Raw genomic sequence first — 24,660 nt, 5'->3', positions numbered from 1 at the left:
TCTTATAAATTTTGTGTGATGTAACATCAATCCCCCTCACCACTCTCACGCTCAATAGGCAACTGCAGATATGCCCTTTTCTAAAGAAAACTGCCCCCACTTTCACCGTTAATGCGAGCGCACAAATCGCTAGCCGAAATTTATGATATACCGTCCTGAAAAGGGGATTTAAGCGTAGTTTGTTGGAATTAATCATATACAGGTATTATAATACAACTGGATCCGCTATGAAAAAGGGTTTGCTATTTTCTTGTTTATTCATGGGCAGAATTTGTTTATGCCTATGCATGAAATTCCCGTTGAGATGGAATCATTTCCCGCGGTGTGTGCGAGAAATCATATTTAATTCTGTACTGTTTTATACTATATAGATTTAGAAACCAAATATGATATTTTGCCGATTTGTGTGTGTGCAACATTACAATTTCATTTTATTTTTGCACTTTCGGATTATTGGGGAGCTAACCAGGGATCGACTCCTATGGTGATGAAGTAAATTTGACAAGTAAAAAAATATATTTAAAAAAAGGGGGAGCCCGGGGGGTTCATTACAAAATGAAGGTCGATTTGGTCTAAACAATTAAAGCAAAAAAGAAAAAAGAAAAAAGGATTTCAACACGAAATGTTGGTCATTTTATATACATTTATCTAATTTGACACACCTACCAGAATTCCAGGGGGTGATGCCTATGGAAAATAATACTGACGCAGCACCCCTGGGAAAATCCCCCGCTTTCAAGGTCCATTGGCCATGGGTGTGCTCCCCAAGCCCTTATCTGGCCGAGTTTTTAGTGGGCCGAGGTCGGAACCAAGACAAGCAAGGATCCATGCAGCGCAGGATATCGATATCGAGCAAGCGCTAGCGCTAGCATAGCAGAGAGCTAGAGAGAAACACCGGGGGCGCGGGCGCCAAGCAAGCCAGTGATTTCAACTGCATTTGTAGCTGTATCCAGTACGCCGCTATGTGTCTGTGTTGCGAGATCTACCACCAGGCCAAGACAAGTTCAGGACCAGGCATCAGGACTTTCAAGATCAAAACCAATAATAGCTTTTGTTTTCAATCATATACCGTATTTGAATTCACATCTACAGGTAACATGATATGAAGATGTAGGCCTAGATCTATAATATTGCAGCTTCTTTAGTTTAATGACAAACAATTGTCTTCTTCTTCTTCTTCTGGAAACAGTACAGTCCACCGTCTGGTGTATTGTCGTACTGTCTAACGAGTAACGTTAAATTGTCTTCTTGATGATATTATTAATTATAATTGATATCCCATTCCTGAATCCTAAGTTAGTTTAAAACATTGTAGCTCGACCAAACAGGCCAGGATCAGGTGTCAAGTCATACTCGACATTAATGAAATATTTCAATTGCAAAACATAATCTTAAATCTACTAGACTCTAGTCTAGAGACTAGACAGGAATAACCGTCGTTTCTGGGGATTTCCTTAACAATTCTGACATTTCACCATAATCCCCATGAGTGGAGCCAACGTAGTTCAGCGGAACAACCAAAATACAGAGACTGAAGCTTTTGGTCTAAACATAATCATGAAATTTAGGGACAAGACTTGTGACGTTAATTGAAATAATATAGTCTGATACTAGTCGCAGGCCTTGTTAATAAGTTAACATTGTGTAGTACGGGGTTAACCTCTGTCCATTTCTCATTCCTAGGGCTAGACCAGTACTCTTAACACAGAGGCAGCCCAGCAGACATGTTATCAAGTTGGGAACTTTAATACTGGCCAACTCCCAGTTTTTAATTACTCAAAGCATTGCTGCATTCTTGGTTACATTCCATGCAAATTAGTTAAGGCATATTCAATATTCAGATATAAATGTAAATCAATTAACAAAGTATAACTGAATATTCAAATATACAAACAAAGGATATATATTGACTATTCAAACTATATGCAAATTATTATCTAAGCTTGCGTTCATCAACGTAACATAACCAATCAGGAGAGAGGTGGAAGGAGAGGGAGAGTGAAGAAAGCTGTATGAAGGATGGTGGAGTGATTTAATACAAAAGAACCTTGTGTGAGGAGTGTACAGCAGTTAGTGTATAGAGAGCTGTATGATGGGGGGACCTAAAGCTAGGCACTTTGTTTTCATACGATAAAAACTATGCCAATTTCAATATTTGAAAAAATTATCTTTCACTAATTTGTGGCAAATATTCTAAAGATCATTAACCAAGAGGAAAATATCACAGAACTCACAAATACGAAAATCCCGCTGTGTTTTCCGAACACCTCTTGATTTCGCCGCCCGATGTAGAAGGGGTCCTAAACCTACGCACTCGATTTATCATGCAAAAAATAGTATTTCCTGTGCGATCAATTTCTAAAATATGTTCACAATATTATAGGATATATGAAATTAAAGTGAATATAAATCCGAAATTCCAAACAGCCAATGGTTTTCTCTGCATTTAGAGATTTATTGCAACCCTGTTGAAAAAAAAATGAATAGGAATTGTTCGTCACTCTGCAGTCACAGTTCCACACACACAGTGCGCATTTGCCATTGAAAACTGCATGCGCGATGAGTTGTGCGTATCTTTAGGACCCCCTACCATACATGAAGAATAGGAAGTTAGGATGAAAAGGGTGAATATAAATGAGGGATGTTCTATTAGAAAAAAGGGGATGATTCCTGAATAAGAGTGGAAAAAAAAATAAAAGTACAAAATCAATCCCTACAATTGTTTATATGGCCCTGAATCAAAATCAAATTATCATCGACATCACATGAGTCATGATGATCAAAGTTTCAAACTGACATATTGATGGTCAGTGATGGTCAAATTTGTTAATATTTCCCTGCTGCACCTGCTGAGTGCTGGATCAGTTGCTCATTTTTTCCTTGTAAAATTTGTTTAAATGTCGCAAAATGAGTTTAATTTTCTTGGAATCCATGGAATTAGATTAGCATGTAGCTCTTTTGTTGATGATAATTGATATCACTATTGAATATTTGAATTCATATTTGCTTCGTGATTTTCGCCAATCAACAGAGCAGGGTAGCACTGAGGGTAGGAAATAATTTTAATTTTAAACGGGCTATCTTTTTTTTTCCACATTGGGGTGATTTTTTGATTTTTGGTCATTTTTACGTTTTTGTACATGGTTTTGGAAAAAAAGAGGGGGGCTGAAGCCCCAGCCCCCCGTTTCCGCGCCCCCTGTTTAGGGTCGATGAACATAGTATGTTATTATCATATGAATGTTGTTTTTGTGAATAATTATTCTGTACAAGTCAGCATTGCTGCTATATTGAATTGCGTAATGCAGGTGAGACTGCCAGAGGCGCTCCACTTGTTTTGATGAACTGTTAGGTGTGATTTTTGCCAAATTGAGGATTGGTGAGTATATTCACTGATTAGGCCAATGAAACTCGATGTTGAGTTTCCCATCCCATTTTTTCCAGCTCATAATGAGGAACCGATTTCATTATTCATTATTTTCCAGAAGATGAAAGTTTGACCTTTTGTAACCTTTTAACGCACTTTTATTTGTTAATTTGGACATTTTCTGCAATACACTCAATAAATATCCTAGGCCATTGGCCTTGGCCGTGTCCTTGCTTGGCGATCAGATCATATCGAGATTCTGCCTGCACCGTACACGTACTGTACATGTACGTACATGCGTACCAGTGTTGTAGTGCCTTGATGCTCGGCCTTGGCCTTAAGGCGCCTTAAGGCCTACTTTTTCAAAGCCTTGGCCTTGAACATTCAAGCCTTGGCCTTGAGAGGGCCTTGGCCTTGGCCTTGAGGATTTTGAGCCTTGAAATTTCAAGGCATTTTCAAGGCTTTTTCAAGGCATTTTTTTTTGGGGTACTTTCATTTGTTTTTAAATAAGTAATTATAAATGTTACTATGATATTTGTAATTGTTCTGTATATTTAATGGCATTACTTCCAGTCAGCAGTAGTAAGTGTACTAGCAGTGCCATAAATTGTGATTATCACCATCATCAAGAATTATCATCATATTCATGTATGTGACAAAGAAAACAGTAATGATGAAAAAGAGCATTATTTATTGGTACCGTGTTGTAATCATGACTAATGATAGTAATAATCATTATGATAAAGATTACAGTGATTTGATGACAGGAATAATTCTGACAGATCTGACAGCAAGTTTTGACAACAATTTTCATAAAGAATAATAACAAGGACTTTCATTGTATTATTTCCTTTGGCCAAGAAGAATGTATTAAGTATTAATGATATTCTGAAAAGATTTGGTAAACTTGAACACAATCTTCAATTTTGTCATATCCAAATGGGTTATGTCAATGGCATGATGAACCAAAAGTTTTGAGAGGCCAAGCATGGCATATATATAGAGCAAAATTTCTGCCAAAAAAAAGTTGAAAGCAATTGAAGTGAGCGAGCGAGCAAAATTTTTTACCCTCTTACTATAAGAAAAGCTAATTTTTGTGATAGATTGTGACAATATGTTAAGAAAATAATATCACATTTACTCCTTTAATCCATATTTTATTGTTCGAAATAGACACCAGAAATGAAATACTCCTAAAATTTGTTTTGCTCAATTGATCGTGGGCCCGGCAGCCGCTGTGCAGCGCCAGATCGACGAGGCTCTATCTCTTTAATTATTGAACGCCAAACAGGGTAGCAGCAACTCCCATCTTTAAACGTCTTTTGGTCTGACGCGGCCAGGGTTTGAACCCCCGACCTCGCGGTTGTGAGACGGACGCTCTACCAACTGAGCCAACACACCGGTTACCTTTCCTTTTTTCCTTTTCTAAATTTATTCTTGGTGGTGGAACTTCTCTCTCTTTTTTGAGGGGGGAGAGGGGGTTCTGATATTTGTAAAGAGGTGAGAAAGGGGAATATAACTTTATTTTGTTAGTATTCTTTATTCCGGTTTTTGAGGTAAAATAAGTGTAGAAGATACAAGAAATGAAAATTTAAATTTAAAAAAGGGTTGTGAGCAGGAAAAAAACATGAAAACGGACACGAGTCCTAAAAGTGACTCATTTTCAGGTCAGCATTTGAAAATTTCAACTTGTGCTCTCTTGCCCCCCCCCAAAAAAATAATCCTTGTAGGAAAAAATGCCCCTTTTCCAAAATCGGAAATACTCTTTTTTCCAAATGAAATGTGCCCTTTTAAAATAAAATACCTTTTTTTTTAATAGTAAATTATAATACATTTTAGGTTCGAAATTCGCCAAATTTTGGATCGCGTTTGCATCATTTATTGTTTAGTACAGTATTAATCCTATTCATGGTTACAAAAATGTTTAGAATTTTCAGGTTGGAATATCACAAATTTTTGGTTCGCGTTCTGCACTTGCATCAATTATTGTTAGGTACATGTAAGGTACTCAATATGTTCCTGTTTACAAAAAAATGTTTAGAATATCCAATTTTCAGGTTGGAATATCACAAATTTTTGAGCTCGCGCTCTGCGCTCGCATTATTTGATCGGTGAGTTATGTATCATATTTATGAGTCACTAAACATGCTAAATGCAGTCCTTAACAGCTTACTTTGCGGACCTGTCAGTATATTAAAAATTTCAGCTCGTGCTTAATTATTAGTTAGATGCACATCTTTTTCATGATTACAAAAACAGCCCGGAATATTTGATTTTTATGTCTCAATGTCAAAAAGTTTTTGCTTATGATTCGCGCTGGCAACATCTCGCAAGGATGTCCTTTTAAAAGTGATTAGCCCTGTAATTGACCAAACATCAAGTTTTTCAACTTCAAAATTGAATTTTTTTAAACCAATAAATCCAAATATCTGTCTTATCAATGAGAAATCACAAAAAAGGCTTTGGTCAACTTAATTTCCACAAAATACACAACTACTTCACGTAGTTGATAATCTCATTTTGAAAACATCTGTTTGCACCAAATGCCAATTTTAAAATATAAGTACCCTTTTTGGTTTTGACCCCCCCCCAAACAAAATACGTTCTGCCGCCCCTGTCCCAGGGAGTGGAGAAAGACATACGCTGAGAACGGGCATGCCAGGATCAGATGACCGTGGTAATAATAATTATTGCAATGTAAATCACATAAAAAAATAATAAATTATAATAATAATTTAATAATAAAATAATAATTATATGTACAAAGGTAACTATATTATTATTTTAAATTAATGTCTAAATCTACCATGAAATTATTTTTGTTTTTCATGTACAAAAGTCAAAATTTTTGTTCGCTCAGTTCGCTCGCTCTCACCTATTAAAGTTTGAAATGCCTTGGCCTTGGGTTTCCATGCCTTGGCCTCAGCCTTGGGTATTGAAGCCTTGGCCTTGGGTATTAAAGCCTTGGCCTTGGCCTTGGCCTTGGGAGGTTTATGCCTTGACTACAACACTGATGCGTACTATCGCTGTTGCATGCGTGATTTGTTCAAAACACTGACCACGTAAATCTTGCATACTTGCTGGAGCGCGGGCGCATTGTTGCATGGCCATGGCTGGGTTGATTCAACGAGTTTGACTATGGTTGAGCATGCAGCGTCATTCCATTCACAAGAAAAGATATACAAGTAATTGTGTGACTGAAAAGCTTCTATAAATGTTTTATATCAGTTTTGAATCTAGATCTATGTCAAAATAGTAAAATAATGAATTATTTTCAGAATTTGATTTTCAAACGCGGGCCAAATTTCATAACACGGGCGGGCGACGGGAAACTCGACATCGAGTTTCAGCGGCCTTATAGCCTTGTTTGTTTTATATCATTGTCATTATTTTTCTTTTTCAGATTTCAAAATCTGTTCGACGGGGAGAGAAGGTGTGTCATTTAAAGGCTTTAGTTAGGATACTAAATGGTGGAGTCCTTGTGTGGATCAAGTTCAACTGATGAACTTCAAGTCTCAATACTTGGAGACTAATAACCAACCTGCTATTAACGCAGAGAATGATTTAGAAATTAGACTTGGGCAACCATCATCGATTAGAAATGGAAGCTGCTCCAACTATGTTTGCTCCGTTTGCTTCAAACGTAAAAAAGAATCCCCCAGCACTCGACTTTGCTGGAACCAAAATTGTGGATGCTATCCAGAATAACTGGGTATATGAACAGATCGTCCAAGTGATACAAGCACAACCAAATGGAATCAATGACAAGGGTTAGTATACGCGTGGCCTGTACTGGAGAAGTCGGGCTATGCAAGCGCAAAGTTGTTACAAAATTACCCGGTCTTAAGATTTTATGCCTGTAAAATTGACTAGCTAAGTATTACAATAATATGACGGCAGTCTTTAGTCAACAGGAAGAAGATGATTTGTGAAAGTACTTATCTTTTTCTGTACCCATTCAAAGATTTTTTTTCCATGGATGCTGAGCATGATCATTACCACCACTTTTTTATTTTTATGTATAGCAATATTTTGAAAGAGGCAAACCCTTCTTGATCAACATATTCCCCCCTTCAAAATAAATACTTTCTTACTTAGTTGTAATATATTGCCAATTTGAAGAATAATGATCTTATTTTGCCCCAATAAGAAATCATGTCTGGTTCCTGGAAACTTAACAGATGAATTTCTAAGATTGCAACATACGATTGCCATAATGTTTTCATTTCTTTAAAGATATAAGCTACAAAGGGTACCATTCTAGATGATTTTCATAATGATTAAAACTTAAGCAAGTAAGCGACGTCTGTGAACATAATGTTCCTCCTGTCATACATGTTAGGTTGGCATGGTTTTACTCCCCTCCACCGAGCAGCGCTGCGAGGCGACCCTGCCATCATAACCCTTCTCTTAGAACACGGTGCTGATGTGAACGCTCTCAATGACTATGGAGAAACACCCGTGATGTACGCTTGCAAACGAGGCAACCCTAAGAACGTGAGCTTGCTTCTGGATGCAGGTAGTCAGCTGGACGCAGAGGACCATCAGGGACGTAAACCTGTACACCATGCAGCAGCTGGGGGCAGTGTGTAAGTCGACCAATCAGTGTAGTAGGTTTCACGGTACACCATTTATCTTCTTAGGCAAATGTTGTTCCTGAAAAGGTGTACCGTGAAACCTACTACACTATTCTTCTTCGCCATGGAAACCTTCAGAAGTTAACATCAATCAGTCAGGTTTGCAGAAGAGTTGAAATCGAATGCAACTAGGTTTTCAACCTATTACAAGCAAAATATTGGGGAATTGTGTATGATTTCATGACTAACGATTAAATACAACTGTTTTTGCAAAGGGCCTATAGATAACTTCACAGTTGGGCAACAATATGGCATCAATTATTATTTTTTTCTTGTCAGACAAAGAAAACATGTTAGCAATTTAGTTTGAGACTCCGTAAATTTTTGGCAAACTGTATAAATGATGAATAGATGGACTGACAGACTCAGGGATAGATCTGGCCATTTATAAACTAAATTTGTTGTTGTTTCACTGTGAATTGCCAATTGTGATATTAAATTCTCATAGAAGAAGTTAAATTTGTCTACACTTTGGCACGCAGTGCAAACCACTGTAACAGAATAATACCTAAAATATTCTTTTTAGTATTTAATGGGAGAGAACATACATGTAGTACTGGTAAAGGTAGGAAACATACAATGTAAATAAAGTATTGACATTTTGTTTTTGGTTCCTCTGATTTTTGCACAGAGTTAGACCATGGTATATTGGCCCAAATTCACAAAGGTGGTTTTGAAAACCCATGGTTGAGTCCATGGTTTATGCAGATTTTCTGTATAAATTACGCTTACCGCGTATATCGAAAAAATGTCCAATCATGATACGCACTTTTGTCACATTGCGCCAATTGACGCCTGTTGCTATGGTTAAATACGCTATTTTATTCATTAGTCTACTGTTTGAAGAGTGGACTCATTAATTCAAAACAGCGGACTCCTGAATAAAATAGTGTAGATAACCACGGCAACAGGCGTCAATTTTGCGCACTGTGACAAAAGTGTGCATCAGCATTGGACATTTTTTAATATACGTGGTAAATAAGCGTAAATTATACAGGAAATATGCATAAACCATGGGTTCAACCGATGGTTTAAGGTTTTAAAAACCACCTTCGCGAATTCAGGCGATTAAGTTTGATACTAGAATACAGGTAATCATATTCTAGTAGCCTTTGTGATATCACATCTAATATTGTTTTTGTTGGTTTTCCTTTTTAGTCACACCTTGCATTATCTAGAACAGGTCCATGGAGTTGCATTTAATGAGACAGACAAAAAGTGAGTCATTTTTTCTATGATATTTGTTTTAAAAAGTTCTCTTGTGATATGTCCACTTTATTATAGCACTGTAATTTTCCCTGGCACATGGAAAGTTAAAGTGCTACGATCATAGATGCATGTATAAAATTTTGATTCTTAAACTTAACTTAGCATTCCCAATAGCTATCATGATTGGTGATGAATTTATCACCCTGCAAGCTCCAAAGGACTCACCTCTCCCAAACTAGAAGGCTCATTTCGGACACAATCTAATATTCATACTGTTTATAAATGCTCACCCAAGCATAAATTATTTTCAGACCTTTTGGTGTCATATGAAAGTTAATTCATTTAGCTGCTGATACATATCCCCCCCCCAAAAAAAAAGAATGTTATATTCTTTATTTGGGAGCCATTTAAAAATTGTAAAGTTTTTTTTGGGGGGCACATGGTACCTGTAAATGATATCTCTTCCAAGGCTGATTCATATTTGTAAATTATGTATACAACTATCATGTATGGGATTTTATTGCTTATTCCATCTTTTTTCAGTGGTCAAACACCTCTCCATGTCACTTGTTATCAAGGATTTCAGGATGCTGTCAAATATCTCTTAAGAAAAGGGGTAAGTTCATTCCATCCATATGATATTTTGTATTCTAAGAAGATGGTCCCAAGGAGATAACATTTTTAGTTTTACCCTTTTCTTGATATTTACTCACTAGAAATGATAAACTTTTTTTTAGGGTTATCAAAACTCTTCATTTAATATTTTTGTATTCCAAGAAGATGATTCCAGGGAGAAATTTGCCTTTTTCTTTCCATCCTGTAGCTAGAAATAAGAAAATGTTAATTCTCTCTGTGGTCCTATCAAACTGGATTTGCATTTGAACTGAATTTGTTGATGCAGAGCTGCCAACCATTATGAGAAATAAGAATTTGTTACAAAAATATGACAGAAATAAGAAGAAAAAAGGGCCCAAAAAGTGAATTCATAGTCAAGAAAAGAACATTTTTTTGTGCTTCATTAGCAAAATGGTTGTACAATCGCACTGCATGAGAATGGTAATTAAATGATGAATAAAAAATTGAAAAAATATGAAGTTTGATGGAGAAATAAATACCGTTTGGAGATACAGAATACAAATTTTCTCTTTGACAGGTTGGCATATCGGATTTATTGATGTTTATTTACTTTGAAATAACAAGTAGTGCTTTACATCTACCTTTTCCCTGTCATTTCAAAGCGATCAGACGTCTTGTTACCAGACATACATGGGAACTTGCCGATCCACATTGCCTGCTTGAATTCCCTCTCAGAGACATGCTGGACTCTATTAGAGATGAGTTCATGTCAGACCCTACTCATCAAGAATAGAATAGGGAAGTCTCCCCTTGACGTCCTGCGAGAGGGCAGATCTATGCCGTGAGTGAAACTTAAATCCTCATCCCTTGTGCTTTTTAAAAGTTTTGTGCATAGAAGGGGGGGGGGGGCTGCTTTATTTGAAACATCTTTTTATTTATTATGAAGCTTGACTGGTGGATAACTTCTTGTACCTGTATGTTATAGGCCTACTTCTTGTTTCTTTTATTGTTGCCCTTGGATGAACTTCATGTATTTTCTCCGTGAACATGTTAATTTCAGCCTTTTGGCTGTATATAGTGTATCATACATTGTATCTTGATTTCGTTGAATTGAATAAGGGTTTTGAATAACCAATATTGTTATTGCCAGCTATCGATGCTTAGGTCACTCAGAGTAGTTAGTGTCAGGATTGTCACCACATTGAGCACTATGTAATAATCCATTAGTATTATCATCATTTTAAATTATGATAGCACTAAGTAAAAATAAACAAAACATTTTGTACCAGGGGAGTTCTTAGATTGCTGTTATATGACATAATACACATGTTGTAATGATTTGATTTTACAAATTGGTCACTCTAATTTTCCTTTTTTGTTGTTTCTTTCAGACATCAGTACTTATTTAAAGAAATGGAATACTGGGCTCAATCCAAAGCCCCTCACTTGCCTCCGAAGGGACCCCTCCTCTCTTGGTATACCCTCTTATTTGGACCCTTTATATATTTCGCCACTATCGTTGTCGTCGGAAGTCATCTCAAGCAGTATGCTGGTGTAGTGATGGTGCTATTCACAGCTATTCTAGTCTTCCTAATCAGCAACCAACATCACAGAATCTCGCATATTAGCAGGTACATACAACCATTAGCCCTCGAAATGTGAAAATATAGCCCTTAAAAGTTGCAGAAAAGACCCCATAACTCGATATCAAGTGGTCAGTACAAATGTAATTTGGCTTGAATGTATATTCATAGCTCTTGCTAGTGGGGTTTCCAGAATAATGGTATAGCAATTAGTGTGTGATCAAAATTTCTTTATTATTATATAATATCTGATTGCTGATGCTTAAAGCTGCATGTATTTAGAGGAAGAAAAAAAAGTCAGTTGTCATGGAGACTCGTAAAAAAAAAAATCAGCATTAAATACTACAAATTTTCAATGTCTCTCTTATTCATACTACCATGTCTTGATAACTGAAAAGATAAGGACGATTTGATTGATATCTCTGTATATTCTTCCCATTTGTTGAATAGTAGAGTTGGCAGCCCATGTCATCTTTCAATTTGTTCCTTTCTAGATGGGCCAATCCAGTACAAGCAGGAGCGTTCTTTGCGGGGATCACCCATACAGCCATCTGTTATTTCTACAAAGTACTACCAGATATCCTTTTTTAAATACAAATAATGAAACTGTGTAATAATAGTACATCAGATAATTAATTCTGTAATTCCCAGAGGCTTTGTGCCAACCAGTCACAGTAGGCAATAATAGCGTGCATGTGTACTACCAAATTCTGTAATTCCATTGTACGGGTATCACCCTGTAGGCAATTGGAATATTTTGACTACAGAATTCTCTCATTCCCTAGGCTCTGTGCAGGGACCTCCCATTTCCAGTAGGCAATTGAAACCTATGTCAGAGCTGCCAAGTAGTACGATTTTTCCGTATTTAGTACGTTTTTGCAACCAAAATACGGCAGTACGTTTTTTCTTTAAAAAATATGTTTTTTGTATTTAGAAAAAATGAAAATAAAAAAATAAAACGTACACAAATATGGTTATTAGATCAATGTAATTTCAGGTAACTTGGTTTTTTTTCAATCATTTTGTAAAAACCAGGGTGAGATATACACAAGTTTCAATGTTTTTTTTTTTCATCTGCAAGAGCAGTGCACATTTTAGCTTGCATGCAGCTTGAGCGCCGTGATGGGCGAGTGCGCCAAGCATTTTATTATGAAATACACTTTTTGGGGGAAAAATACAAAATATTATCTCACACGGTAAAAATACTGATTTTTTTGTCAAAATACTGATTTTGGGGGATAAGAATACTGAAAATGCAAATTACAACTTGGCAGCTCTGCTATGTGACTACTGAATTTTGTCATTCCCCTAGGCTTTCTACAGAGACATCTAAGTTCCAGTAGGCAATGGGTTAACATATTGGCTACCGAATTCTGTCATTCCTGTGTGACTTGGTACAGGACCCACCCTGTTCCAGTGGGCAATTTGACCTTGTTAACTACTGATTTATGTTATTTACATATAATAGGCTTCATATGCATATTGATATGCTACTGATTTATGTTATTTACATATAATAGGCTTAATATGCATATTAAGCCCATTGTATGTAAATAACATAAATCAGTCGTTAACAAGTTCAAATTGCCCACTGGAACTGTGTGGGTCCTGTACAAGTTTGCATATACTATGGTTCATGAGTTCTTGCTACTGTTCAATACTGAGGTTCTGTTAATATGAGGACTTTAAAAGCGCCATTCTTACGGAGATACATTGGACTTTTTTCAAAATAACCATCTTCCTAAATGATACATTGAGAATGTGAGAGCTCAAAAGCTTTATTCATCTAACCCAGAATAAATTTTGGCCATAGACACTGCATCAAAATTTCGTTGTACATGGCCAGTATGTCTTTGCCTTTCCTTGACTCTACATCTTTCACTGTTATGGCCAGATACCGTCTGCCTATCGCTTCTAATTCTAGTTCCTCTGGCCTTTGTGATGCTCACACTTTATGTCCGCCTTCTCACCAGCGATCCTGGTACATGCAAGACGTCGGAGCGGAACAGTCAAGACGGGTCGTTACTGACCATAGAGGATGTCGTCAAAGGAAGATGCAAGATGGACGTCTTCTGCGTGACGTGTGAGGTAAGTTTAAGGATTGGCAGGGCCCTGTAACATGAAGCTTGGCGATCAATGGAGGGGCTGATTTCTACGATTGATGGCACTGATTATTGTGTATGATCAATCGTGAAAATCAGCCCGACGATCAATCACTGAGTCTTGTGTTATTGAGCAAGGCCTGACTGCAGGGTGACCTGACATTTGCTCCAGACCTGTGACTATTGCTCTTGAATCTTGCGGAAGACATACGTAGTGTTAGAGTTGTAATAAGGACCTTTGTTCAGAGTAATCTGAAATCAGGATGAGGCTGCAAAGACATCCCCCGTGGCCTCTTAGACAAGTTTAGATTTTAATAGTAGGGTTGATTTTTATGCTTGATGATATTGATTATCGTATGCAATCGATCATGCACATTAACAGTACAGTCAGTTGCTGAGGTTTGTGAAACAGGGCCAGGACATGTGGTACAAAACTCACAAGACAAACGTGGGACTAGGCAATAAAGATATCCTTGAGGTCAACAGCAAGGGAAAATCATGAATTATCAATTGAAGTCCTGTTTGCTAGGAATGTTTACTGATAGTCCATTTTATATAGGACTGGATGATCTTAAAGTTAGCCCAGTCAGCTGTCTTTCTTAGCTCTAATTATTGAGAGCTTAAGGGGCACACTTCAGGGTGTACCGCACAAACTGCCGAATCAATTTCAGAAGGTTTAGAAAATAGGGTTAGGATTGGGTTAGAGGTGAGGTTTAAAGTTTGGCTGAATGTTCTGTTGACCCTTATTCCATCAACCTACTTATCCCACTTAAGTCCTATCTCACCCCCTATTCTCCCGACTCCCATGAACACACTGCTGAGATCCACATGATAAAGTTGAAATGCTGCCCAAAAAGAGATCCAAATGATAAAGTTGAAATGCTGCCCAAAAAGTGTAATTTGTGTTCACTTATGCATTAAAGTTCAATTTAATAATTCATAAAATTTGCATAAGCAACCAAAACTGGTCTCGGTTGATCATTAATTTATCACAACGCCCTTAACTTTGCAAGTTCAAAAGGATTTGCCTCTTAAAAACTGACATAAATTGGAAGGCTAATTCCAGCCCACCCTAATTTTCATACCCTTTGTTTCAGTGGGCAGTGCTCGCTCAAGCATGAACAGTTTTCCAACTTTTTTGGGTCATTTGAAAGTTGACTTTATTGGCTTTCCATATATGTAAATCTTTGTCCCCAAAATGCTATATTTTCTATTTGGCAGCCATTTCAAAAGTGTATAGTTTTTTTGGGGATGCACTGTATAAGCATTTTGCTTTGTTTGTCATTAGAAGGTAGTATCCTTATGTTTTATTTATCTTTATACTGATTTTCTTTGAAAAATGTGCCACGTGGTGCATTTGTTTCACTCTCCATAAAATGAAGTATATTTTGCTATTGTCAACGAATATCTTGATGATGGCATCTGTGCAAGTTTTCAATCCAAAAGCTGCTGATATAGGCTAACTGTATTGAACGTACATAGTTTTAAAATCAAGATGATTCATCAAAATTTGATCACATGAGGTGGAGAATTTAAAGGTAAACATCACCCTTTCTCTTCCTCCATCCTCCTCCTCAAGCTCATACCAGCAGAGACGGTCAAGCATTGCAAGATGTGCAGACGATGCGTGCGCAACTTTGACCACCATTGTCAGTTCCTCCTCAGATGCATCGGCCAGCGCAACCACCGTTCTTTCGTCATCTTCATCCTCATAACTACCCTCATGCATGTCACCTTTGTTATCCATGCTACCCAATACCTCTTCCTGGTGCACAGGCATCTGGAATGGATACCGTTTCTCAAAGCTCTTTTGATATACGAAGGCTGGGTTTGCCTCCTCATGCTTATGAACGGGGTATCGTTCGTCGGGAATCTCAACCTGTCGCGTTTCCAACTCCGGATGATGTCGTTTGGGTTGACGACTTTTGATATGATACAGCGATCCCGGCGGACGCGTTTCCGTCTGTCGACTGCGCACATGAAATGGAGCGTCAGGCTTAGGAACGTTCAAGCTTTTTTCATGGGACAGCCTTTTGTTGCAATCTACCAGGGAGGTCAATCGGGGTCATCTAGTGTGTAACCATAGCAACCATCATCATCATGTAATGAACATCTTCATTTCATACACTTTGTGAAGTTCGTAAAAAAAGTTTTTCATTTTGTGGTTGTCTTGTTCATAATTCAGACTTCATGAAAACTCATAAATGTTTTTTTTTATAAATACCTGTAAACTGCCCTTTCAATCTGTTATGCCTTGAATAGTTTTATTTCTAGAGGCTTAATATTTCTCTTACAGTCATTTGTTTGTAAATACCATCTACGGTATATGCTATATTTTCCTGTCTGTAAGTGTAACTACTCATTGATTGTTGGTCATTTTGGGAACCAGTACAAAATATGAAATTAGAAAAAAAAATCACTTTCATCTTGTGTGTCAAATTGTGTCAGAATGATATTTCTGTGCCTATTAGTTGCTTATAATTTTCTGATAGTTGGTCATTCCACATATATTTGATTGTAATTGAGGTCGAGGGGTAGAGCCATGACACAACAGTCCAAGCAAGTGTCCATGAGGTTTCGGGGGGGGGGGGGGGCTGTAGTTGCAAACAAGTGCCGGCGTTGTTGCACATCTTAACTACAATTAAGCTGAGGGATTGTCCAGCAAAGCGCTGTAGGAAAAAAAAGATGTGCATTACTTGTTTTAGATGAAATTGATGGTTTGAAAATAAAAAAATTCACCCCTTCAAAAATTTTCAATTTTAATGATGAAAATTTGTTATAATCTTTCACATATTTCCTGAAAAAGGATCCTGTCCCAAATAATTCAATATCATTTTTGTGTGGAACATGTGTACGCTTGGATAATCAGATCATTCTTTGCTGTGATGTAAAATTTGATTTGCCTGCAGTGAGATATGACTGCATGAATCCAGGGCCCCGTCTAAAAAGAGTTGTGATTTATCTGATCAACCACAACTATGGAAAGCCAGCCATGCCATCGTCTAAAGTGCATGGTTGTTCAAATTTTTTCTAGATGTTATGTATATATTAGTACATTCATTGTTTTCTTGAAAATTCAAAGTGCTCCTCTTTGTTTACAAAAGGAAATTGTGCACATTTTTTGTAGGTAAAATTATGACATTGATGGATTTCCATATATAGTTGATGTTGATCGGATCAATCATAACTCTTTGTAAGACAGGACCTGTCCATGAAGCCATTTTCATTCAACAGTTTCAGTAAAACTCATTGCGAAATACCTTTTCAATTCAATTAATATACTTGTTCTGTGTAATGAATGCTTTTTAGTATCCATTCTCATGTAATTGAGAAAGTGTTACAAGTTTTTTTTCACTCACTCAGTCTTGCATATTTACCCATCCACATGGATTTTCCATTTCCAGGGGTCTGTTTCATAAAACTTGTTGTAATAACAAATTTACAATAACAGTTAAAAGCTACTGAAATCCTTCTATTTTATTGGCTGTTGGTAAATATGTTATAGAAGTTGTGCATTTGTTATCATTCAACAAAGTCTTTATGAAACGAGACCCTGATTTATTGGAAAAAGAGACCGATAGATGTTATGTAATTGTTATTATTCTTGCATAATATGGTAAAGTCACTATCTCACTGCCATTGGTTTGACATTTCCAACTACGCAACAAAAAATATCTGTCGATTCCATTTTGATGGTATAGCTGATTTGGCTGAGCCACAAAAGTGAAGTTAATACATGGATTTCTGTTCCTTCTCAAGAATCCTGGTGTTAGCAAATTGTAATCTTTACCCTCTTGTATTTTGAGATTAACTGACCTTAAATCTTTGTAGAATAGTCCTTGGTGTCATACATGTACTTCAATGGTCAAGAAAATTGTCTCCTGATTGTCATTATCAAACGGTTCGTGGTATTCTGAGTATCGAAAATAGTGATGCATTTTCTACAGTACTGTTAGAATAAAGTCGACATTTGGCTACCTATTCATAGACAACTTTTATAAGCCCTTTTTCATGTTCTACATTTTTGTGAAAACTGGGATGTTTGTGAGTTTGTGAGCAAGTTACGTGACTTGCATTTATTTCAGCTTTATTTCACCTTGTGATGCGAGACCTTTTGTGATGTAATACTTTATTCCATGTATTTTTTATATTAAGAAAATGAAACGTATCTCTTTTTGATTGATATGTTGTAGATCATTCGACCTGTTGGTACGAAGCACTGTCGATTGTGCCACCGATGTGTGAGGAATCTTGACCATCATTGCCTCTTCATCATCAACTGTGTGGGCGAATGCAACCACCGGTCTTTCATCATCTTTCTCTTCCTCACATCCATCGCTCATCTCGTGTTCGTCATCCACGCCTACCTCTCTCTCGCCTCCCTGTACCCAGACGCTGACCTTTGGCCTCTCGTCGTAGAAGCATTCTACGACCAGACCTGGGTCCTGATTCTCGTCGTCCTCAACACATATTCTGTCATTTGGGAGGCGTTCCTCATACACTATCAACTCAAATACATCTCTCGTGGTTTGACCACCGCGTACGACATCTCACGGAGGAATCCGAACTATGCGCAGATCATGGACGTCTCGTTCCGCGACAGATGTCGGAATGTTAAGAACTTCTTTCTTGGACGGAGAACGCATTCTGCCTTTGAGATGCATAATTTGCGTATGGTTTAGTATTGTTCTATGAAAACTAACGGTTGTGATGCAACTATTGTGAAGCGCTGCATGTAGTGAAGAGATCTATTTCTACATCCTGTAGTGCCCTCCCTGTAAATATCACTCTTCAGTACCAGTGTTGTGCACTTGTGTCAGCTTGTCTCGATTTAGAATTTACATTCTGTCTATGGAGATCCCTGGTCCATCATAAATTCATTTCTCAGAAATGAAAGGTATATTGGACATACATGTACTATACTGTACATACATGTACGTAGGTATAGCATACAGTAATTCTCATGAAGTGGCTAACTTAGTGGGGGGGGGGTTAATTTGGCTTACATATAGATAACCCAGTGTGATAAGTTTTAATTTCAAAACATTCATACACAATGACACCATGAAGGTATAGCTACATGTATGCATTCCAAAATTCATGCAATGAATTTCAAATTAAGTCTAAAAAAGATCAAACCATTTAGCAGTATTTCCACCGGTACCAAATATTTTAACATACCGGTAATATTGATTCCTTTACTGCCATGTAGGGTTCAGAAAAAAAAATAATCACAGATTTCTTTTTGTGCAATTGAGCTCCAATTATACAAATTATACTTCTATTATTAAAAAAATTGTATACATGTAGGTGTGGGGTTGCAATTTCTATTGTTTTTCCTTTTCGCCTGTCTGTTTACACTATCAACGCACAAAACCTCTAAAAACTTTGAATTTGGCAAAGTTTTGAATAATGGAAGCCTGTAGGTGTTATGATATAATACATATCTAATAATGATTGCGCAAAAAAAAAAACATTTTCAATTTTCTGAGAAAAAGAGCATTCTATGGAATATCACAGAGCTGCTAACCAGTAGGTTTTTGGCGTATTTAGTACGTTTTTGCAACCAAAATACGACAGTACGTTTTTTCTTTAAAAAATACGATTTTGTATTTTTACAATATCGTAATTTGTTGAGAAAAATCATCCCATTATGTCTCTATTTCATAATACTCACAAATATAGTTATTGGATCAATGTAATTTCAGGTACATGTAACTTGTTTTTTTTTCAATCATTTTGTTAAAATCAGGGTGAGATATACACATGTTTCAATATTTAAAAAAAATATATACAAAATTGTTATTTATTGAGAAATATCTCTATATGTCTCTACTTTATAAAACTTTCACAAATATGGTTATTGGATTAATGTCATTTCAGGTAACTTTTTTTTAATCATTTGATTTTGTTAAAAAACTAGGGTGAGATATACACATGTTTCAATGTTTTTTTTTCATCTGCATGAGCAGTGCGCATTTTAGCTGGCATGCAGCTTGAGTGCCGCGATGAGCATCTTATTATGAAATACAGTTTTTTTATCCCAGAATACAATTTTTCATTCCTAGAGGTTGGCAGATCTGATATCATATGATTCAATGGGGGAGCAGCGTACATGTGACAAAATTAAAACTTAAAATTCTATAACTTTAATTATTCTTTGACAAATTTCTGCCAAACTTTCTGTTTTTCTGCTTTTATTAAAACCAATCATACTTTGGTTTTTACTTTTCGTTAGATAATAGGTCTCTAGTAGGAAAAGGTATGGTAGTGGATCATATTACCAAACACTTTTCATGAATTCAATCAGATCAAGCACATTATTCTCATAAAATTCAAAGTTTAACTATAAATACACAAATACCTACAAAATATAAATATGTAAAAATTTTGTTGAATTTGTTTTTTTATGATATCAGCTTCCTATCGCACCCCTTTTCGCATGTGAAATATTTTGGTCACTAGGAAATGGTATCATATTAACGTGTTTTCTGTTGGAAAAGTTGGGAAAACAACAAAATCATTGATGACCTAATTTTATAATATTCTATTACTTTGAGAATATAAAGACTTTGAAATGTGTTTTTGACCATTTTTTCGTCATCTTTCTATTCATGTTCCCTTTGGAAGGATGTTGCAAACTTTTTGAGCATATGATATTATTTTCTGACGTGTATGATGCGTGCATTCAGGAATACAAGGCCGATCAGTGAAACAATCAGTCACTACCTATAAAACACATGTTTTAATTAAACTTGAAAACTTGAGCATTCGACTTAAGTGAATATTTGACTTGTAGAAGGTCGACTTCGGCATAGTTTCCTGTATTTTTGTGAATGAACACAGATGGCCATAACTACATGTAGAGTGAATCATAGAACTTGCAGGAATGGAATCACATGTCACCTGGGATCTCAAATTGTTAAATAATTTTTTTTTTCCTTTTGCTTTCCATACATAACAAAATGATCAAGTGATGAACTGTTGGAATCACAGGTCTCCTCCCAACAAAATTTGCCATTCCAAAGTTAAAAGAATTAGAGTGCATAATATATACCGTGTTCTTTACCTGAACTTTTAATATTTTTTGAGGTACAAGGTTTTTTTTACCAGGAAGGCAACGTTTAGATTTTTGTTTTTTGTTTGTCAACTATGAGCATGTGTGTGTATTGGCAGTACTGGATCTTTGAATGACAAATGATACTTGAACAAGCATTTCGAACAAAGATATGAGGGGATTTTTTTTGCTTTAAACCTGTTTTTATGGAATTTTTTCATTGTTTGCTGAAATTTTTGTACGATGTCAGTACTCTTTGCATGTGATGTCAGTTTAAGAAAGTGTTTTTGTGTGATAATGAAGATATTATGCATCTTGAATTGGTACAATCTTTTTTGTGAAATCAAATGGTTTATGGATTATGAAATATATGAATAGGGCTCCGTAAGTCCAGTTTAATAGCCACATGTATCAAAGCAACATCTAGTAGTAGTAACGTATAGTAGAAGCAAAAATAAATGTTAAGGTTATGTCTATTATAGCTCATGAATCAATCTGGTATGTTTTACTAGTGTGGGGGCACAATGTTGCAAGTTTGGTATGGTATAATTATCACCTGGCCTGCTGTAAAAACCATGATATGGTGATATATCATCTGCAGTGAACAATTGTCAAGCGATTTCTAAAAATGTGTATGTCATACCACATTTTTCAGCTATGACTAATAAGCAGATGTGGAGATGGGGTTTAAGGTGTTGAAATGTTTTAAGACTGAAATGATCTCGGTAAAATATGTACCAAAAAATTGATTCTAACAGAATGAGAGGTATAACATATCTCTATCAAGTGTATAATCAACAAAGTCAACACCTGAACTTCTGTTTGACAATATGGAAGTCATTTATTATCTAAATCTAAAATAAAATGATAACAATAGGCATTTATATAGCGCCATCTGTCTAGAAATATTCTATTCCGAGGCGCGTTATTATCATTAGTTCCCCGACTTTAGCTCGAGCTGCCTTTCAGCGCTCATGCATTCAAGGATTTAATCCTGCCGGGTACCCATTCTTCTTGCCTGGGTTGAGTGCAGCACATTGTGGATAAAATTCTTGGTGAAGGAAATAAGTGTATAATCAACAAAGTCAACACCTGAACTTCTGTTTAACAATATGGAAGTCATTTATTATTATCTAAATCTAAAATGCAATAACTAAAATAAGGTTTGCTATACACTTTGCCAAAGAGCACCCAGTAGGCAGACCACATGGGTGGCCCAGCGCAATGGCATGTGACATTCAGAGACCATTCCTGCCAGAAGAATTCCAAACAGTACAGTATACCTTATAACAAAATCATTAAATCTTTAATAAATTACTTTTGAAACCTTTGCCATCCCTGACTGGCACAAATGATTATACAAAAAATGATTGAATTTGTAGTAAATTTGATAATTTTAATTGACGATTAAAAAAGAAAAAAAAAAAAAAATTGGCATTTATATAGCGCTTTATCATCTACGACTGTACAAAGTGCTTCACAATTATTACCCGGTCACTGGATTCATAGCATTTCAAGCAGCCTGTTAGGCGCACACTTGCAAAACCAACCACTATGAAGGTTGTTTCTTACCAATTAGCACCTGGGTGAGAGTGGCAAAGTGTGGATTGACGCATTGCCAAAGGGCGCTAGGCCACGGTGGGATTCGAACACACGACCCTCTGATTACAAGGCGAGAGTCAGAACCGCTACACCACGGCGCTTCCAGGCTTGAAAGATTTTGAGAATGTGTTTGTTAAAAGGTTCAAGAAGGGATTCAAATGGGAAAACAAAAATATGTGGAGAGGAATTATGCTTCATTTCTCACATCTTGCTACCTGAAGCTGCTTACCCAGTTCTCAATACAAAAGAAGTTGTAATAGGTGGTCAATTTCTAAGTTAGATGAATTTGTCTTTCATGTTGTATTATGCATCTAATGTAGGAGATGCCAAGGCAAAGTATGATTTTTTTAAAAAAGTAAATTGACTATATTATTTATTTATGCATGCATTGTTGTGGTTCTCAATTTATTCTAATTCTCGTGATTTTATGCAAAACATAAGTTTGTAAATTTTGTATTTTGAATTTTCTATGAAATATTTGATAATCTTGAATTGAGATTTTGTTTGTCTTTGTGAGATGTATTTGATTTATCTATTAATAGATTATGCAATCTAAAAGTTACTGTTTTTGCTGTACTAAATAATACAAGATGTGTATAGTATTTTCCAACGACTAAATCTTAATTGTCAATTTTGAGATTTTTTGTTCAATTTTTACATATTTTACCAGCTTATTCCATTAACCAAAAAAAAACTTTGGGGAAATTCCATAAAATATATACGTCTGACCCCCTATTTTTGTGACCTTCATGAAATTTTCTGTCTCTGATTTCTGGTTCTTATGACAGTCTGTAATGCAGTCAAGTGACCATTACTTGGTCAGTTTATGAAGTGAAGTAAAACTTGAGAAAATTTGGGGTTGGATGTACAAAAATGTTGATCATTTTATGGAATTGCCCTTTGATGAAAAACTGATTTTCATCAAAAGGAAAACTGTATGTGCTCTTGTATCCTGTTCTGAGCTTCAGCTGGTTGATTGATTGATTTTTAATCACTTTTTTGACAATGTAATGCAAAGGATATGTTGCAATAATGTACAGTGAGATTACCTGATCTGAATTTATTCTTGTCAAAACATAAATTTCAAATCAGTAGAATTTTGCACAGCTTTGTTAAAATGAATGGTAGACTCAAGTTTTAAAATGCAGCTTATAGTTATATAGTGCTTGCACAAATTTTGCTATTGTCTTTAAACCTACACACCTTGATTTGCTATTACAGTTGTGCTCAAAAGTAAGTGAACCCCACCACAAAATGCACTCATGCATGCCGAGTGTTCAATGCAGACAACAACACTACAATGTTTGGCGAGCCCAGAGAAACAAACTTTATTGAATGTAATAATTCATCTCTTGACTTCAGTTAATTATCTAATTACATGGCAGAACTTGAACACTTTGAATATGATCATTTTCTTGTGGGGACACCACTGTATTCAAATTTGTATTGGTATGTATATTTTACTATTTTACATTCTTCCTTTTTTGGGGAAAATGCAATGAATGCATTCACTTATTCCTGGTATCTCAAAAGTAAGATGCTGAGGGTGTTGTACACGAAGCTGTTACATGCATTTTAATGCATTACTGATGGCCTGTTCATGTGCTTATGAAATACATGTGCACAAGTTTTTCCATTTTAGCATAGTTTTGCTAAATTTCATATTATTTCTCAGTTTGACAAGTAATAAACTGCATTCAGATGCTTGTAGAGGGCAAATCACTTTATCCAAATGGATAATCTTCCCTTCAACAATCTGGGATTTGGGCAGAACAGTGCTTGATATTACCTTGTCATCTTTGTTTACTATGTAGAACACACCTTGCCTGTGTGAATATGTGAGACTATTACAAAGAAGAAGAAAAAAATAATGTTGCTTGTGATGTGTGTTTTGTTGGTAGTTGGATTACTATCTGCTTATTTCCTGTTGTGTGGTGGAAGTCTGCTCTGTCGGATGTTAGCCCATCATTTGCATTTTTCAGGCTATGTACCTCGACTATGGGTTAATATGCTTGTACAACTGTAGGATGCATGACTTACAGGGTATATTCACCCTGACGAAAACTTTGTTGTAAAAATAGCAGAAAAATAAAAAGTATTGAACATTTGAGGAAAATGCATTAAAGATTAAGTTATAAATGAGCAGCTGTCCCCATACATTATGTATATAAAATGCATAAATTTTATTTCTTAAATGGTTCATGATGACTTATTTTTTTACTTTCTTTTAGGAGCAGGTGTGAAATGATTTGTGTATTTGTTAATACTGAAGGTACAATAAAAAACATTTTTTATTTGTTTGGGAAAATGACATTTTGTTGATTTTTTACCATACAATATCAAATATGTAAGAAAGCTGCTCACATATGACGTCACAAATCAAATAATTAAAATTCTTATAACCTTTTAACTCTGATGGATTTTCCTCAAACCATCGCCAATATTTTCTAATATTTTTCTGCTATTTTTACAATAAAAAAAAACAGTTTCTTTATTTATTTGTGTATACTCCTTCAATACATGTAAAAAA

General features: G+C 36.0%; 1 protein-coding gene across 3 annotated transcripts; it reads left to right on the top strand.

The window, feature by feature from the left end:
• The first annotated feature begins 782 nt into the window (after nucleotides 1–782).
• Nucleotides 783–21,936, top strand: LOC129281433 (uncharacterized). Of its 3 annotated transcripts, XM_064113539.1 has the most exons (11): nucleotides 791–1,092; nucleotides 6,768–7,134; nucleotides 7,707–7,953; nucleotides 9,160–9,219; nucleotides 9,754–9,826; nucleotides 10,449–10,627; nucleotides 11,178–11,417; nucleotides 11,864–11,946; nucleotides 13,252–13,457; nucleotides 15,051–15,573; nucleotides 17,665–21,936. In XM_064113539.1, the coding sequence occupies exons 2-10, from the start codon at nucleotides 6,966–6,968 to the stop codon at nucleotides 15,549–15,551; spliced, it is 1,758 nt and encodes a 585-aa protein (XP_063969609.1). In that variant the 5' UTR covers nucleotides 791–1,092; nucleotides 6,768–6,965; the 3' UTR covers nucleotides 15,552–15,573; nucleotides 17,665–21,936. The 3 variants fall into 3 exon arrangements, with proteins under 3 accessions (XP_063969610.1, XP_063969608.1, XP_063969609.1); XM_064113540.1 differs by lacking the exon at nucleotides 15,051–15,573 and having other exon boundaries at nucleotides 783–1,092; nucleotides 17,665–21,931; XM_064113538.1 differs by having other exon boundaries at nucleotides 783–1,092; nucleotides 15,051–18,765.
• The last annotated feature ends 2,724 nt before the right edge of the window (nucleotides 21,937–24,660 follow it).

The sequence above is a fragment of the Lytechinus pictus genome, chromosome 18 (assembly GCF_037042905.1).
Source record: "Lytechinus pictus isolate F3 Inbred chromosome 18, Lp3.0, whole genome shotgun sequence".
Lineage (NCBI taxonomy): Eukaryota > Metazoa > Echinodermata > Echinoidea > Temnopleuroida > Toxopneustidae > Lytechinus > Lytechinus pictus.
This window is presented reverse-complemented; position numbering and strand designations above follow the sequence as displayed.